The sequence below is a fragment of the Anthonomus grandis genome, chromosome 22 (assembly GCF_022605725.1).
Source record: "Anthonomus grandis grandis chromosome 22, icAntGran1.3, whole genome shotgun sequence".
Classification (NCBI taxonomy): domain Eukaryota; kingdom Metazoa; phylum Arthropoda; class Insecta; order Coleoptera; family Curculionidae; genus Anthonomus; species Anthonomus grandis.
In genome coordinates this window covers 46,293,696-46,310,363 of record NC_065567.1, presented here as the reverse complement: position 1 = coordinate 46,310,363, position 16,668 = coordinate 46,293,696, and the positions used below count along the sequence as shown (strand labels likewise).

Genomic DNA, 16,668 nt, shown 5'->3' with positions numbered 1-16,668 from the left:
CTTGGGACTGTTATTCTTTCTGGCATTTATAAATAATTAAATTACTATCCTTATCGAAAAGAAATTTCTATTTGCCGATGATCTCAAGATATTTTCCACTATCGTAAACATAAATAATTTTTATTCCTTGCAGAGAGACTTGAATTGTGATGATTTGTGGTGCACTAAAAACAAATTAAATCTTAATGTCTCGAAATGTAAAGTGTTTACTTTTTCACGGAAAAAATTTCCAATTGAATTTAAATATGGTTTATCAATAAATCTAAATGGGTGTGAATCCATTTCGGATATGGGTGTACTTTTTGACCCTAACTTAACCTTTGTGAACCAGGTGGGGTCTGTCTCTGATCGTGGCACTGGGCTTTATAGTATCCAACTGTGGGGGTTTTAATAACACAGAAGCAATAAAAAACGTTATTTTTTAGCTTTGTACGTTCTAAACTGGAATACGCTTCTATTATATGGAGCCCTTACTATGAAATTCATAAGTATTCGATGGAAAAAATTCAACGAAAGTTTCTTAAGTATCTATCCTTTCAAGTTGATGGCTTTTACCCTCCACAGAGCATTTCATATAATCTGCTTTTTATAGAATCAGCAGGATTCAGAATGCAATGACAAGACAAAAAAATAGTTTAATAAAGTTATTTATTCAAGAAAATATGAAATTAGAAAATATAATAATGGGCTCCGCGAGACTACTACATTAAGCAAAATACTTTTAAACGCGACACATATTTGCTTAATAAACATAGATAGAAGGCCACTAACCAGAGGATGAAAATATAGAATCCTAAGCTCAGCAAAAAATATTACAGTAACAAAAAGAAAATTGTCGACCCCGATAAATACTATTTATATTATTTTGACCTTACATATTGAAATAACAACACTTTTCGAATAACAACTCGATTCTGCATGGAATCTATTGAATTCAGGAGAATTAGAGCTTCAGTTGTGTTGTTGCATAGAATTCTGCATGCGAATATTGACTTTTCTGAATTGCTAGAAAAAAATTATTGTGTACCACGATTCAATTCTAGTAATACTAAAACCTTTTATTGTACCAAGGCAAATACGAATATACTCTTATATTCACCTCTGTATGTAATGTGTAATAAGGCTAATAGAAACTTACAATCTGGTGATATTTGTATGCTCTGGTGCTGAGTTGTAAGAGCGTTTTTGGGATTATCCAATTAACTTTGCTGTTAGTATTATTTTTGTTTTTTTTTCTTTTTATGATTTAGTTATACAAATATATAGTCTTTTTTAGGGTTAATAATTTGTGGTATATTAGTTTATGTATGTTTTTATATATATGTTTTAAAAATTAGTAAAACAATATTGTAACCTTTAGCTCTTGTAAATGGTTTGTACTGTTGGGCTGTACTGTTAAAAATAAATAAATAAATATAAGCTTTACATTATTATACTACTGACTGTATGGTCACTTTTTCATCCTAAAAATGTGGAAACAATTAAAGCCCTTCAAAAAGCATTTCTTCATTCCCTAGCTTTCACGGCTGACATTGAAATAAACCAGAATTTTCATATTAATTTTAGGCTAATAAATGATATACTTGATATCGATAGCTTTAAACTGAGGAGGAGCGTTTGGATTTACTTATATATTATAAAATATTAAAAGGAATTTTTTATTGCTCTGTCAGAATTCTGCTATATTTCGTTTGCTTTTCTATCTCTGATGAAGATAACGATTTAATTGCATTACTAATATTTGAATTCGAATGAATAATTTTCAATGATATAGTTTTTAAAATATTGCTCTTTAGTTATTGCTCCTTTTAAAATTTCTTGATTTCTTATGTTTTAAGGATAAACTACTAACCCTTTTGAAAAGAATTATACTTTATAAATAAGTATTGGCTTGCCAAAAAAATAGATTCTATTCTAACAGATATTCTAAATTAATTTGGTTTTGGTTGTTAAAAGGTTCTTCTTCAAAAAAGAAGTAATTTTGTTAAGCAATGGACTTTGAGTGCTGCTTGGGCAACTGGATTATTTTTCTGCAGTCTTGCTCGTGTAGATCCAAAATTCTTGGAATTTTGTATAATTGTTTTTTAAATCAACTATTCATTCTAACGGTGTTGTCGGGTATATGTTTTTATATACCAACAAATTGCTCAATAGGATAGAATTTTTATAAATTCCATACAACTTTGAGTACTTTTTTAAAGCTACGAAAATAATGTATTTACATTCATTTTGCATTATTAGATCAAAATTATATAACATTTTATATATATGTTGTAGAGAGGTCACAACTAGGGTAACGTATATCACCTGGGATGAATATAACGTATATCACAAAAATCTGGTTCCCTTTTATAAATTTGGCCGAGCTTATGACATTTAGCTCAGTTAAACTCAGATAATAATTAATTGAATTATTAGACATTCGTTCTCCTCTAACCTTTTATTTTATGTTAAGAAAAAATGTGTCACGAAAATGGACATAGATTTACAACAAATTTTTTTTTTTAGGTACATACTAGACCTTCTTTAGAAGAACGTCTTGAAAGCATAATAAGTGGAGCTGCTTTAATGGCTGATTCCAGTTGCACAAGAGATGATAGGAGAGAACGAATTGTTGCTGAATGCAACGCCGTACGTCAAGCTCTTCAGGATCTTTTATCTGAATACATGTCTAACGTAAGTTTCATTAAAAATACTTATAACGTCGCTTTACAAAGTAGTGAATATGTAGAGTTCTTTTGTATAGTCGTTCTTTTACATTTTAACATTCTATACACATAAATATATAATTCTTAAGCAAAAATGATGGTTTTTTTCTTTCTGATACTATTGAAATAGCAGTATTATTTATATTGTTTTGGTTTTCGTTAATTTCTATTTCATTTACTACTTTTTTGTGATCAAATAGATTGAAAAGGCAGATTATATTAGAAGATTTGGCGAATGTAGAAATTTTATTATAAATATGTTTTTTTCAGTAACCTCGTTTATAGGAGGCATAACTTGTTTCCGTATTGTAATATATTTTTGTTGTAAAATATATTTCTTGGCAATGTTCATTAGTGGGTAAAACCAAATAGGAGTTCCAATTGAATATCTAGATAAACAATATATACCTTTGCACATATTCGTTTAATTTTGTTTTTCGGGACATCTATGACATCTTTATTATTGACTTAATTTATGTTCTGCAGTAAGTATACGTGATATTCTTGCTCCACCTTAAAACAATATTTTCACGGGCTTCAAGAAAATACAGGCTTGTATGAGATAGCTTATAAGTAAATAATGTAATTCTCTTAACCTGTAATTAGCAAGAAGTTAGCAATCATACTAATGTTAATACAAGAAGTATTGCCCAGAGATGCGATGGAAAATTAGATAATTATTATATGGAAAAATTAATTAAAAAGGCATGTTAAACCTTCATAAGGGGGATTTAATTTAAATTTAAAGGAAAATTGATAGAGAAAATTAAATAGATGAAGTTTCTGCTGCCTTTAAAAACATTAATTCCAAAATAATACATAATAGTAAACATATTATTATGAAAATGTAAATACGTTAATTATTCTCCTAGTTTTTGTACTATTTTATTAGTATTCTGTAGTTAAAGTTGATTCGTAGGGTTTCTTTAAGGTTCTACTTACGTTTGGTTTATTATTTTTATCTATAGTCTTTAGTTTTTAAGTAGTTCATCTTGTTTGAGAGCCCCATTTTGGCCCCAATTTAGGTTATTTAGGTTATATTATTGTAACTCCCTGTAGTTTTAATTTTCTAGAATTTGTATACTTGCTTGCTTTGACTCAGTATTCTCCTTCGGCAAAAACAATAAAGATAATTTTAAATATTTCGAAACTGTTCCATCGGGTTTTAAAAAGGACGCGCTTCGTGACAATTCATTCAGTTTTTAATTGTTTAGTCAGTTTTTACCTTGGAAACAATTAAACGACAGTCAAGGCGAGTTAGGTTAGTGTTTTTGAGGTTGACAATAAAAGTGTGTTCCCGAATTTCGTTACAATTGGTGTCAGAAGTGGGATATTTGGAAGTTCATTTTAGTGGATGCCTTTAACAAGAACTCGGGCCAAGATGGAGACCGAGAAATTGTTGGAGCTGCTATTAAGGAAGTTTGACGAGCAAAAAGTAGAACAAGAAGAACGAGACCGCAAACAAAAAGAACGAGACCGTAAACAAGAAGAACTCGACTATAAACAGGAAGATTTACTAAAGACAATTAAATCTGACCTGAAGAAGGAAAATGAAGACCTGATAAGGACCATGAAAGATGACCTAAAGAAAGAAAATGAAGACCTGATTCGAACCATGAAAAATGACTTACTGAATTTAAAAGATAATCTTAAAAAGAAGCAGGACGTACGAGACAGGAAACAAGAGGAATGAGTTTTACAACTTAGAGAAGATCTGGAGATAAATAAAAAACAATTAATGACTAACTTTGAAGCAACAGTGCAAGCAGAATTGGGGCAAGTACAAAAAAGATCCAAGAACTAGAGATGAAAGTAAAACGGACTCCTCTTCATCTCGATCCTGGAATGCAAACAATGATGAAAGTAAAGCCACCAAAATTCGACGGCAAAGAAGCATGGAGTACCTACTTGAATCAATTTGAGGCCTAGCAGCGGCCTCAAATTGATTGATTGGGGAAATCGCTGGGATAACGAAGAAAAGGCAATCAATCTTAAGCTAAGCCTTAGAGAAGGAGACCTTAGGAGGAGAAGCTACAGAAATATTAAGAATGGTGCCATCTAAGGATCAGCTCAATTTCGACGTACTGGTGCGTACCTTAGAGATGAGATACGGTGAAGCCCATCTACAACAAGTGTACCAGGCTCAATTGAAATCTAGAAGACAACAACCCGAGGAAAGACTCGAACAGTTTGAGGCCGATGTTGCTCGATTAGTAAATCTGGCTTACCCTTCAGCCCCAACAGAGTTCCGAGAACAAATTTCTATAAATTGTTTTATTGACGGAGTTCGAGATCCAGATACTAACCACGCTCTAAGGATGGCTCATCATAAAAGTATTTCAGAAGCTTTGGCCCATACACTAGAGTATGAGGCAACTTTTCAAGCAACTAGAAAGCTGACACGAATAAGACAAATCAGAGCTTCGGAAAGTGATCTCGAAGACCGCCTAAAGAAGATCCAGTCATTTTTAGCTAGAAAACCTAAAAGACCATTGCAATGCTGGAATTGCAATGAGGAGGGGCACCTTAAACGTCAATGCCCCAAGCCTTTAAGAGACCCAAGGAACCAGGAAAACTTTAACTAGTTAGCTTTATGGGGCGCAAGCTGACTGGGTGCTACCAAGCCCCACGTATAAGATTAAACCGGCTGCCACATCCTGGACAGAGCTTGGTAGTACCGGAAAAAATATGCGGCCGTGAATGTGAGATGGTGGTGGATACAGGATCAAGTCATACTATCGTGAAGCCGAACATCGTAGCTCACTGTAGGCTTTCAGCACCACCCAATTTAATTCTGGAGTCTGCGGATGGAAAAAGGATCCTGATTATTGGATTGCATGAAGCTACAGTCACCATTGGCTTTACAACATTTCAGCAGCTAGTCCTAGTGGCCGAAATCATGGATTATGTCATATTAGGATTAGATGTTATGAATGCTTAGCAGTTTAAAATTGATGTATATAACGCCATATTGACAACGAGAAATAAATAGATTTTTATGCACCACCTATATGAAGGTAAAGTAAATACCAGAGCCGTTAAGTTATTTAAGGATATTACCATACCAGTAAATTCAGAGGTGGTGGTTAATGCTACAACTATAGGAAAAGAGGGAGAAACTGTTTTGATTGAGCCCATGGAAAACTGCAAACTATATGGTCAAGGAATTTTTCCAGCCAAGACGTTATCTACGCAGAAGAAATCTACTGTTTTGGTTGGAATGGTAAATTTAAAATGATATGATCAACACCTGAAACAAGGAGAGAACATTGGCATATGCTCTGAAGTAGTGGCAGTCATGAAAAATGATGATAGAAGTCGGTATTCAAACAGACCTTTTCCTGTATGTTTACAAAACCTATTTGAAGAAACTTCTGCCAATTTAACCATGGACCAGTGTAGTAAATTGCGACGTCTTCTTGAAGAAAATCAAGATGTGTTTTCCTTGCACGATAATGACCTGGGAAGAACTGATTTGGTGCAGCATCGAATTAACACTGGAGATAATGCTCCGATTAAACAAGCACCTCGAATGATTCCGATAGCTAAACGAGGAGAAGTTTCCTCAATGCTTCATGAAATGAGGACACAAGGAGTGATGAGAACCTTCTCAGAGTCCTTGGACATCTCCAGTTGTGCTAGTGAAGAAAAAGGATGGATCAACTAGATTTTGTGTAGACTATCGGGGACTGAACGACATTACCAAGAAAGACTAGTAGTTATCCCCTACCAAAAATTGACGACACCCTGTCCGATTTATGGAAACAGTGTTACTTGGAATGACTTAAGAATCAAGTTTAGTTTGTGTAGATGGCGTCATCATACTGGGAAAAACATTTGAAGATCATTTGAAGAATGTTCAAAAATATAGTCTTTGAGAAACATAATCGGGGATTATAATCTACGTCAAAATAACTTTCGACTTTTTTTCACCCTCGGACGAAGACATTAAAACGAGGAGCTATATAGGGGCAACTAAAATAAGAATTTAGATAAAATATTTACAGTATAATTGTATACTTAATTTGGCACAGAATATTTTCAAATCAGATTGATAAATTATAACTATTATTTTAAAATGAAAACAGAGAATAGAATTTGTTCGGAGTTAAATATTTTTTATTAATTACATATAGATTGTCAATATACTATAAACGAACATACAGAGCAACTTCAAGTTACCCAGAAATCTTAGTTTCTTGCCAGAAACCTATAGAGAGATTTAATTTCTCACTTATACAGATTAGTGGCTTTTAAAATAAATATTACGCGTCTATCATAATTTGGGCAATTCGACCACTCATATTAGAAGAACGAATAAGGAGATGGGAGAGTAAAAATTCTTTTTATCAGGTGAAAAAATCTTAAAAACAATAAAAAAATTGGTTAAGTTACGTTATAAGTATTTGTTAATTTATTTTTTACCTGTATTGGTATTTGTAAACTCAGAATATATTTTTTGTAGATGGGAAATAAGGATAAAACCGAAAGTCTTGGAAAGGCTATCGATACAATGAAGTGTAAAACAAAGGATTTACGACGTCAGCTCAGGAAAGCCGTTGTTGACCATATTTCTGACAGGTAATCATATACATATATAACAATATTTGTACGCTTAAAAATTTAATTTTCCAAATTTAAGCTTGGTTTTAAGTAGGTTTTTTCAAACATTTCATTTCAATTGGTCAACAGATCCGCTAAATCCATTTAGTGAATCTGCTCGAAACTTATTATTTCAATTAATAAAATCCTTATTATTTCAAAAAAAAATAGACTCATCTAAATTTATTTTTATCCATAATGTTACCAACTGAATCAACAAATAAAACTTTTACCTTATTTCCCTCTGTCCATCTTTGTCACAGCAAGCAGATATATTCACAATGTGGTTATGTCACACCCATATTTGTATCAAGATATAAAAACCATATCGCCATAGCAAATTTTCACAAAGTTTTTGTCCTCTGTACAGAATATTTGGACTTTCTACTTTTCAACTGTTTTATGTATTGTAACTAGATTTGGATTTAGTAATTTTTATATTTTACAACAATGTCATTTATGAAGAGCGAACTAGGTAGAACATGCATGTATAACGAAATCTTCAATATTAGTGTCTAACCGGACACTTCTATTTGAAGAAGTACATTATTCGCTTCTATAATGTGTTTAGTATTAATTTAAGTTGGGTTTTTTAACGTTGGTATTTGATGGTGATTCAATTTAGTTGAGAGGCTTGACAACGTCCAATCAATAGTTTCAGTTTAGGAATAGATGACTGTACAAAAAATATTTTTGTATACTTTAATACTTTGTTTTTATTAGAACATTTCTAACATCATTAATTTTCAAATCCGTTTGATTTTGACTGATATTTCAATTTGGTTGAAAAAAATTTCTTTATTCCCTAATTTTTAGCTTTATGGAAACAAGTATTCCACTTTTAATATTAATTAAAGCTGCTCAAAGCGGTGATGAAAAGCAAGTTGAAGAATATGCGGCAGTGTTCACGGAACATTCTAATAAATTAGTCGAGGTAGCTAATTTGGTTTGCTCTATGTCAAGCCAAGAGGATGGTGTAAAAATGGTACGTTACGCTGCTGCGCAAATTGATAGTTTATGTCCAGAGGTCATTAATGCTGCGAGGATTCTGGCAGCCCGTTCGCGCAGTAAAGTTGCCCAAGAAAATATGGACGCTTTTAGGATTTCTTGGGAAAATCAGGTAATGATTATTATATTAAAACAAATTATCTGTATAAATCTGGTGAATAAATTGTTTTTTATTTTTTTAAACCAATTTTCTTATAATTTTTTTATGTATTGAAATCTTTTTTTAAAATTGTTACTTATTTTCTCAATTTGTCGCTAAAAATATCACCTTATAAAAAGTAATAATAAGGCTTTATAGGTTCGCATATTAACAGATGCCATTGACGATATTACTACAGTAGACGACTTCTTAGCAGTATCAGAAAATCATATTCTGGAGGATGTGAACAAATGTGTACTGGCTTTGCAAGAAAATGAAGCGGATTCTCTTGAACGCACTGCCGCAGCTATCAGAGGTCGTACTGGGCGAATTGGTATCGTTGTTGCCGCTGAAATGGACAATTATGAACCATGTATATACACTAAACGGGTGTTGGAAGCTGTTAAGGTAATTTTAGAGTTTCTGGAATAAAAAAATTATATTATTTGTTCTTTTGGATTTTGAATATCTTTAAATAGAAAAGTCATCTTCGCGGCTACATCATACATGTAAATCAGATAAAAAAGATATTAGAAGTGTCATTATATGATCAACTGTTTTTATATACTATAAACCAATTGTTTATTCATTACTTATCGTTATTAGTAAAAGGCTAGGTCCGTTTTGAGTTGACTAGTCCCTTATCAGCGAGAGTGCACGTAAAATTTTTGCTCCAGTATTAAACCTAAATATCGCGAGTAAAGTAAGTCTATTTTCGGCGATATTTTGCCAATAGCAGGTAGCGAGACCTTTACATAGAATTATATGATCGAGAAGATTGTGTCTATCATATAAACCCAGTTAAGGGATTAATTAAGATTTAGTCATATATGGGTGTTGTGAAAAAAAAGTTATCAGTTTACATACCAACAAATTCCATTTTCTTATGCTTGGAGAGTCCTAGCATTCCGTCTGTCGGTAAGGTGTTTTCGTATAACATAACGTTATGGGACCCATAAATAAGACCGGGAAAACAATTATTTGTCCTCATTGCGCTAAAAGCATAACAAAAACGAATTACAGCATCCGTTGTAATGGAGAATGTATGGATGTAATGGAAATATTATCATAAAAGCTGCAGCGGATTAAGTACTAAGGAGTTCAGCGCCTATGAAACTAAAGCAACAGATGAAAAATGGATTTGTAACAAGTGCAAGGAAGATCCTTTTGATAAAAGCTCCGAAAACGATGAACCAGAGCATAATACAGCAGCTAATATCAAGCAAATAATGGCATTAGCAAATCCCTCTATAAAAGATGTTTTGAGTTTTTTTGCCAGGAAATTCGAAGAAGTTGAAGAGTCCCTTTATTACAAATGGAAATATCTTGAAGATTTAAACAAGAAAGTTGAGCAAATTACAACGGAAAATAAGGCACTAAAAGAGGAAAATAAAACTCTAAAATATAGAGTGGAAAAAATCTGGAATCATCTACAGGATCCTCTTAAGAAAGAAGAGGTGCATGAACGAAGCAAAAATGTTATAGTTATGGGACTTCCCAATGATGGAAAGGCAAAGGATAATCTCATGAAAGTTTTTTAGAAATTGAACGTACCTCTGAAACCGGATGAATATAGAATTGAGACCTTACCAAATAAAGGGCTACACAGTATTATTATTAAAGTTGTGCTACAGAATGTACACCAAAGGAATGAGGTAATAGAAAAAAAAACAACACGCTCTTTAAAAACTATGGATTGTGGAATTGCCGGGGAACCCCATAATATTTGCATTAACAAAGACCTTTCAAAGGAAGTTCGAAATCTCTTTCTGGAAGCAAAAAAACTGAAAAATAAAGGTTTTAATTTTGTGTGGTGTAAGAGTGGAAAAGTGTTTGCGCGAAAGTTCGAAACCTCTAATATAATAAAAATTTAAGTTGTGGATCAAATTCAAAATATTGTAAATAGCATGCAAGTTTAGATATTTATTAGATAATAGTCGTTTAATTGGTTGTTTTATATGAATAATTCTCTAAATAACCTGGATCATAATGATCTTTTTGCTGACTATCAAGTTATTGAAACTAAGACCTGCAATCATATTGGGGATATAAATACCCCAACTAATTCTAACTGCCTTAATTTAATTCATTTTAACATCTCAAGCATTAATGCTCATTATGATGATCTGGTGGCATACCTTGAGTCAACTGATAAAAAATTTGATATTATAGTACTCTCAGAGACACATAGGATAAGTAATTTAAATGGATCAGTTTAAAGTTTTTTATAATGAAAGCCAAATAAACAAATGTGATGGCACCATAGTATATGGTAAAACCTCGCTATTACCTAAATCCGAAATTATGAAAAGTAAGTAAAAAGTAAAGTAAAGTAAGAATAGGGCTAATCGCATTATATAACTCTCCTAATTTAAACAAAACAGAATTTATCAATAATGTAAGGCTTTTATTCGAAATAAACTTTCGGAGATGTCCAGTCGAAGTTTTTTGTGGAGATATAAATATTGATATTATAGAGAATAGTGAATAAAGTAACAGTTAACTTTCAAAAAATAGCAGAGAGTCTAATAAATTTTGATTGGGGCGATATATTGCAATGTAACGAAAAATTTTGCTAAAACCATGAGAACTATAATTGAAAATTGTACCTCCTTTAAAACTATAAAATACTTTTTTTTTTTTAATTCTTTATTTGTATAACTTTAAATTTACATCACTATTTTATTTAATTCTCTAAACAGTGCTTTAAGCTCTGGCCTCGAGAATATTAACTTAAGAAATAAAGTGTTGCAGAAATAAAAATAAAGTGTTGGATTGTTATACATTTTCAACTATACACCTAAATACATTTTAATTTTTTTTAAACCAATGTATAAACTTGGATTTCCTTAACGTTTTCAGGAACTTTATTATATGTGTCACTAGCTTGTGTGATTGGATTGCGTAAACCTATGTTTGTCCTTACGGTAAAATTATGGATATTACCTTGAGCCTTAGTATTATGACTATGAATATGAATTGAGTTTACAATATTTACATTAGATTTTTGTTGTTTAGTAAGAATTTTTTTAATTAGTTTAATTTGTTCTAGTTCTAATATTGGTATTATTGGCTTCGGTATTAGTAAACCTATCATAGTTATATAATACTTTTAGAATTTTATTTTGTGTTATTGAGGTGAGATAAAAAAAAGGCATTGTAGATATTATTTTTGGTTTTTGCACTTAGGTAATTTCTACACCTGTAGAGTACAGGAATCATTGCTGTGAGCTTGTTGGAAATATGCGTAATATGTTCAGACCAATTTAATTGATTATCAATAATTAAACCTAAATATTTTATACCTTTTACTTCATCAATTTCTAAATGATTAATTTGTATATTCAGGTCTGAAATCTTCTTACAATATTTTTCCCTGCGTCTGCAAAATGGCTCTTTAAGTTATTTACAATATCTGTTAAGTTTTTTTTTTTTCATTAGCGCCTATTTTTCATTTTTCTATAATTACCCTAGACTCTTCTCCCTTTATTCGTAATCCATCCTTAGATTTTCTCTGGGATTATCACTTCCATCAAAAATCGCGATAAACTAAGGAGGCTTACCCTGAAACATCCTTTAAATTTCCAAACACAAAAAACTTACAAGATTCTACAGAAATGTCCTCACTAAATTAATTAAAAGAGCTAAATATTTATTTTTTAAATACAAATTAAATACAAACATAAACGATACAAAAAAAATATGGGAAGCCATCAGGGAAGTAACCAACGAAACCGTAAATAAAAATGTAATTATAAACTTTATTGAAAATGGTAAGGAAGTAACTGAAAAAGACAAAATATCTCGAAAATTTCTGAACTATTACTGTAATATCGGGAAAAACCTAGTAAAAAAATACCTAAAAATAAATATGTGTTTAGTAAGCCTACTCCTTGTAATCCATCGAGTTTCTCGGAAATCATGGTAAATGAATTGATAATGCAAATAAATTCGCTTAAAAGCAAGGTTTCATGTACAAACGATGGTGTTTCTGCATTGATAATTAAAGACAATCATATAGTGTTAATGAAGCCCTTACTGCACATTATAAATCTAGTACTAAAAACAGGCATTTACCCAAATATTCTGAAAAACTCCATAATAACTCCCATATTTAAGTCTGGTGACAGCCAGTGCGTTGAAAAGTATCGGCCTATTGCAATAACGAGTACACTGAATAAATGACTTGAAAAGTGCATTAAACTTAAATTGGAAAAACATTTAGAAAATAATAAATTATTGTCAGATTCTCAATTTGGTTTTCGAAGTAAAATGAGCACCAAAGATGCAATTCAACAATTAATAGAGCGAATATTGAATGGGTTTAATGAGGGTTATAAGACCTTAGGCATTTTTATTGATCTCGCAAGAGCCTTTGACACTGTGGCACATCACATTCTCTTGCAAATACTGGGTTTAAGAGGTACTGAGTTAGCACTCTTTGAATCATATCTTAGTGATCAAACACAATAAGTAAAAATTAATAATCTTGTTGGAGAGATGGGTACAGTTGAATGTGGTGTGCCACAGGGTACAGTCCTGGGGCCACTCTTGTTTTTGATCTATATAAACAACCTTATAAGAATTTTACCTGAAATAAATTGTTCTATTATTTGTTACGCTGATGATATAGTAATTCTAGTAAAAGCAAAATCATGGTCAGCAGTGCAAAAGCTAGCTGAAAAATATATCACATTAATTAAATTTTGGACGGAAATAGTAATAAAACCCACTTTATAAATTTCTCGATTTATAACACTAATCAACAAGAAGAACCTGTGGAACTAAGAATACATACTTATCTTTGTTTTCGCAAATCAGATGGAAAATTTTACTTGTGATTCTAAGATTTCTTTAGTTTCGTACACAAAATACGTCGGCGTCTATATTGATCGAATTTATGCCTCGTGTGTTGTTGGAAGTTGTCTATAGGGCTCTGGTTGAATCCATTCTAAATTATGGTATAAGAATTTGGGGTAGTGCGTGTAGCACAATGTTAACAAACCTTGTTATTACTCAAAGATATATACTAAAAATAATAAATAAAAAACCAAAAAGATACCCAACAGTTAATCTGTTTTTGGAAAGTGGTGCTCTCACTGTAAGAGAACTTTACCTGAAGAGCACCCTTAACTTTATGAAGAATAAAAACTATAAGATTCTACCTCAACGCCTTAATATTACTAGATCTGTCACGAGAGAACATGTTTTTTTGACTAAGGTAGATTTTACAATTTGTCAACGTCATATTTCTTATGTGAGGGCAAGAATCTTTAATTTTATACCACACGCTTTTAAGTCTATAAGGAAAACACAGTTTAATATACGCATAACCGAATGGACCAGGTGTAACTATGAAAATATTTTATTAAAGCTACCTTTTCTAACGTAAACAAATGTTATATTTACAGGTATATTTGCAAATATAATATAACTTATTGATGCATTAATTTAAATATTACTTTTACAAATTTAATCTAAGTTAATTTAATTTGGTTTTTATAACAAGCTCTCAAATTTATTGTTAATGTAATTATTATATTCTAAAATACTGTTTTTATTTTTATATAATTTTTATTTTAGGTTCTAAACGATCAAGTGATGCCAAAGTTTACGCAGAGAGTTCAAGTAGCAGTTCAAGCAATTTTGAATACACAACAAGGACAGCCTTCTAAAGATTTAGATGAAAACGAGTTCATTGACGCTTCTAGATTAGTCTACGATGGTGTTCGCGAAATTCGCAGAGCTGTGCTAATGAATAGGGCAGATGAAGAACTTGACCCTGATGATGTCGAGTTTGATGATTACACATTGGAAACTAAAAGCAAATGTACGTTTATATTTTTGATAATAATTCAAATATTATAATTCTTATTTTCGAATTACTTTAGCGAGTGTGCATACTGGAGAACATGGTGTAGATGAATATCCAGAGATAAGTGGTATTACAACAGCTAGAGAAGCTATGGGTAAGATGACGGAAGAAGATCGTAAGAAAATTCTCCAGCAAGTCGAATATTTCCGAAGTGAAAAGCTTAAATTCGATAGGGAAGTGGCTAAATGGGATGATACAGGGAATGACATCATCGTGTTGGCAAAACACATGTGCGTAATTATGATGGAAATGACCGACTTTACAAGAGGTAGAGGTCCCTTAAAAACCACCATGGATGTTATAAACGCGGCTAAAAAAATTTCTGAGGCTGGTACAAAACTTGACAAATTGACAAGACAAATTGCCGAACAATGCCCAGAGAGTTCAACCAAGAAAGATTTGTTAGCATATCTTCAAAGAATAGCATTGTATTGCCATCAGATGAATATTACATCAAAGGTGAAAGCTGATGTCCAGAATATTAGTGGAGAATTAATTGTGTCTGGGTTGGATAGTGCAACTTCTTTAATACAAGCAGCAAAAAATTTAATGAATGCTGTTGTACTGACCGTTAAAGCATCATATGTAGCTTCTACCAAGTATCCCAGACAAGGAACTATATCGGTAAGATTTCTGCAATTTTCTAAATGATGCCTTTCAAAAAATGTATATAATAATTTAAATATTGTTTTGCAGTCTCCAATAGTGGTATGGAAAATGAAAGCTCCTGAGAAAAAACCGTTAGTTAGACCAGAAAAACCGGAGGAAGTTCGCGCCAAAGTCCGCAAAGGCTCGCAGAAAAAACTACAGAACCCAATACATGCACTTTCTGAATTTCAAAGTCCCACTGAATCCGTGTGAATGTTGTAAGATTTATTCATAATTTTTGCTAATCATAATTCCTCTTCTGTATTATTATTTTTATTATGGTATTTTAGTTTTAGCCTTTCTTAAAAGATTTTTGTACTGTAGTGATATATAATTTTTATTTAAATGTTATTTATATAGCTGTTTTTGGCATGTTTATATTTTGGGGGTATTTTAAACAAACCAAAATAATAAAATTTACACGATAAGAAACATTTTAAGTAAGATAATATGTGCAGTTTGTTTATCGTTTAGTACTTATAGTATGTGCCAAAAAGATGGATTCATAAAGGAATTTAAGACTACGTAACTTACTCGATTTTTCAAATAAAAGCTTTAAATCTGCAGTTATTTTGATTGATAATATGACGCATGTTCGTCATTAAAAAAAGTACAGAGAAATTCGCTTAGTATTCAGAAAATACTAGTTAATGAGAGCGGAGATATGTCACTGCCCACTTTGCGTTTACATATTTTAACCCTATGGATCTAACTTTCTGTGACTTAATATGGAACCGCATTCCGAGTGTTGATGAAATACAATTTTAACAATAAATTAAACATTCAGTATTTGATTTTTTTTCCACATAGCGATACTTTTGCTCGTAAAATCTTATCATTCTTATCCGATCAGAGGGGGTAAGATGACGATAGTAATTACTATTAACACAGTATCTTGTTTCTAATCTGAAAACTATAGTTAAACATTTAGATTTTATAAGGATATTTTGTATTACTTGGATACTCTAAATTTACCATGTTAATTGCATGTTAAAATTGTCATCGTGCCCTCGTCATTTGCTTCGTCAACATGCGGGTAAGATGACAGTATTAGGGGGCTAATAAAGTAAAGTACATCAACAAATATTTTTATAAAACTTTTATATTCATACTTCACAAGTCACAAACATATATATGCTTGGCGCTTTAATTCTTCATCATTTTCTTCCATGTAATTTATTCATATGAAGGAATATAAAGAATCACTTTCGCTACCAAATTTTATTTTTCTGACAGGATTGGTTTTTTTTAAATTTTTATCTTATTTTTAACAGGAGTCGTATACAGTGACGGTAACTTCATTCTTTTCTGTTTTTCTTTGGACATGGCAACAGGAAGGCAGGGCAAACCAAATGTGCATTAGATCGTCCGGCTGAAAATTTATGGATGTTTCCAGAGAAATTTTTTTGGTATAACATCAATGGCCATATTTCCTGAAAGAGATGATGACGCTGCAATGTTAGAAGATAGTTGGTTTTCTTTATCATTCGTTGAAATTTTAAATGGTTTTTCTCTAGTCATTGACGGCTCATAGAATCATCAATTAATTGAGAAATTGGTAGATCCTTGCAGCAGTGCCCTTTTCCGTATAAAATACTTTAATTACTTTACGGGTTCCTGTCGGCACGTTTAGAGTCTTAGTAGACACTGAAGTAATATTTGACGAGTCCAAACAAGATGAGAAGAGT

The 16,668-nt window shown here is 31.8% G+C and overlaps 1 protein-coding gene across 2 annotated transcripts in view; it reads left to right on the top strand.

Moving 5' to 3' along the window:
* LOC126748607 (catenin alpha) overlaps positions 1–15,769 on the top strand; it is a 44,074-nt gene extending 28,305 nt beyond the window's left edge. For both annotated transcript variants that reach the window (XM_050457961.1, XM_050457963.1), the window contains exons 5-11: positions 2,509–2,676; positions 7,174–7,289; positions 8,127–8,430; positions 8,617–8,865; positions 14,041–14,287; positions 14,349–14,956; positions 15,029–15,769. In XM_050457961.1, coding sequence (XP_050313918.1) covers positions 2,509–2,676; positions 7,174–7,289; positions 8,127–8,430; positions 8,617–8,865; positions 14,041–14,287; positions 14,349–14,956; positions 15,029–15,193 — 1,857 coding nt within the window. In that variant the 3' untranslated portion in view covers positions 15,194–15,769. The remainder of the gene's footprint in view (positions 1–2,508; positions 2,677–7,173; positions 7,290–8,126; positions 8,431–8,616; positions 8,866–14,040; positions 14,288–14,348; positions 14,957–15,028) is intronic.
* The last annotated feature ends 899 nt before the right edge of the window (positions 15,770–16,668 follow it).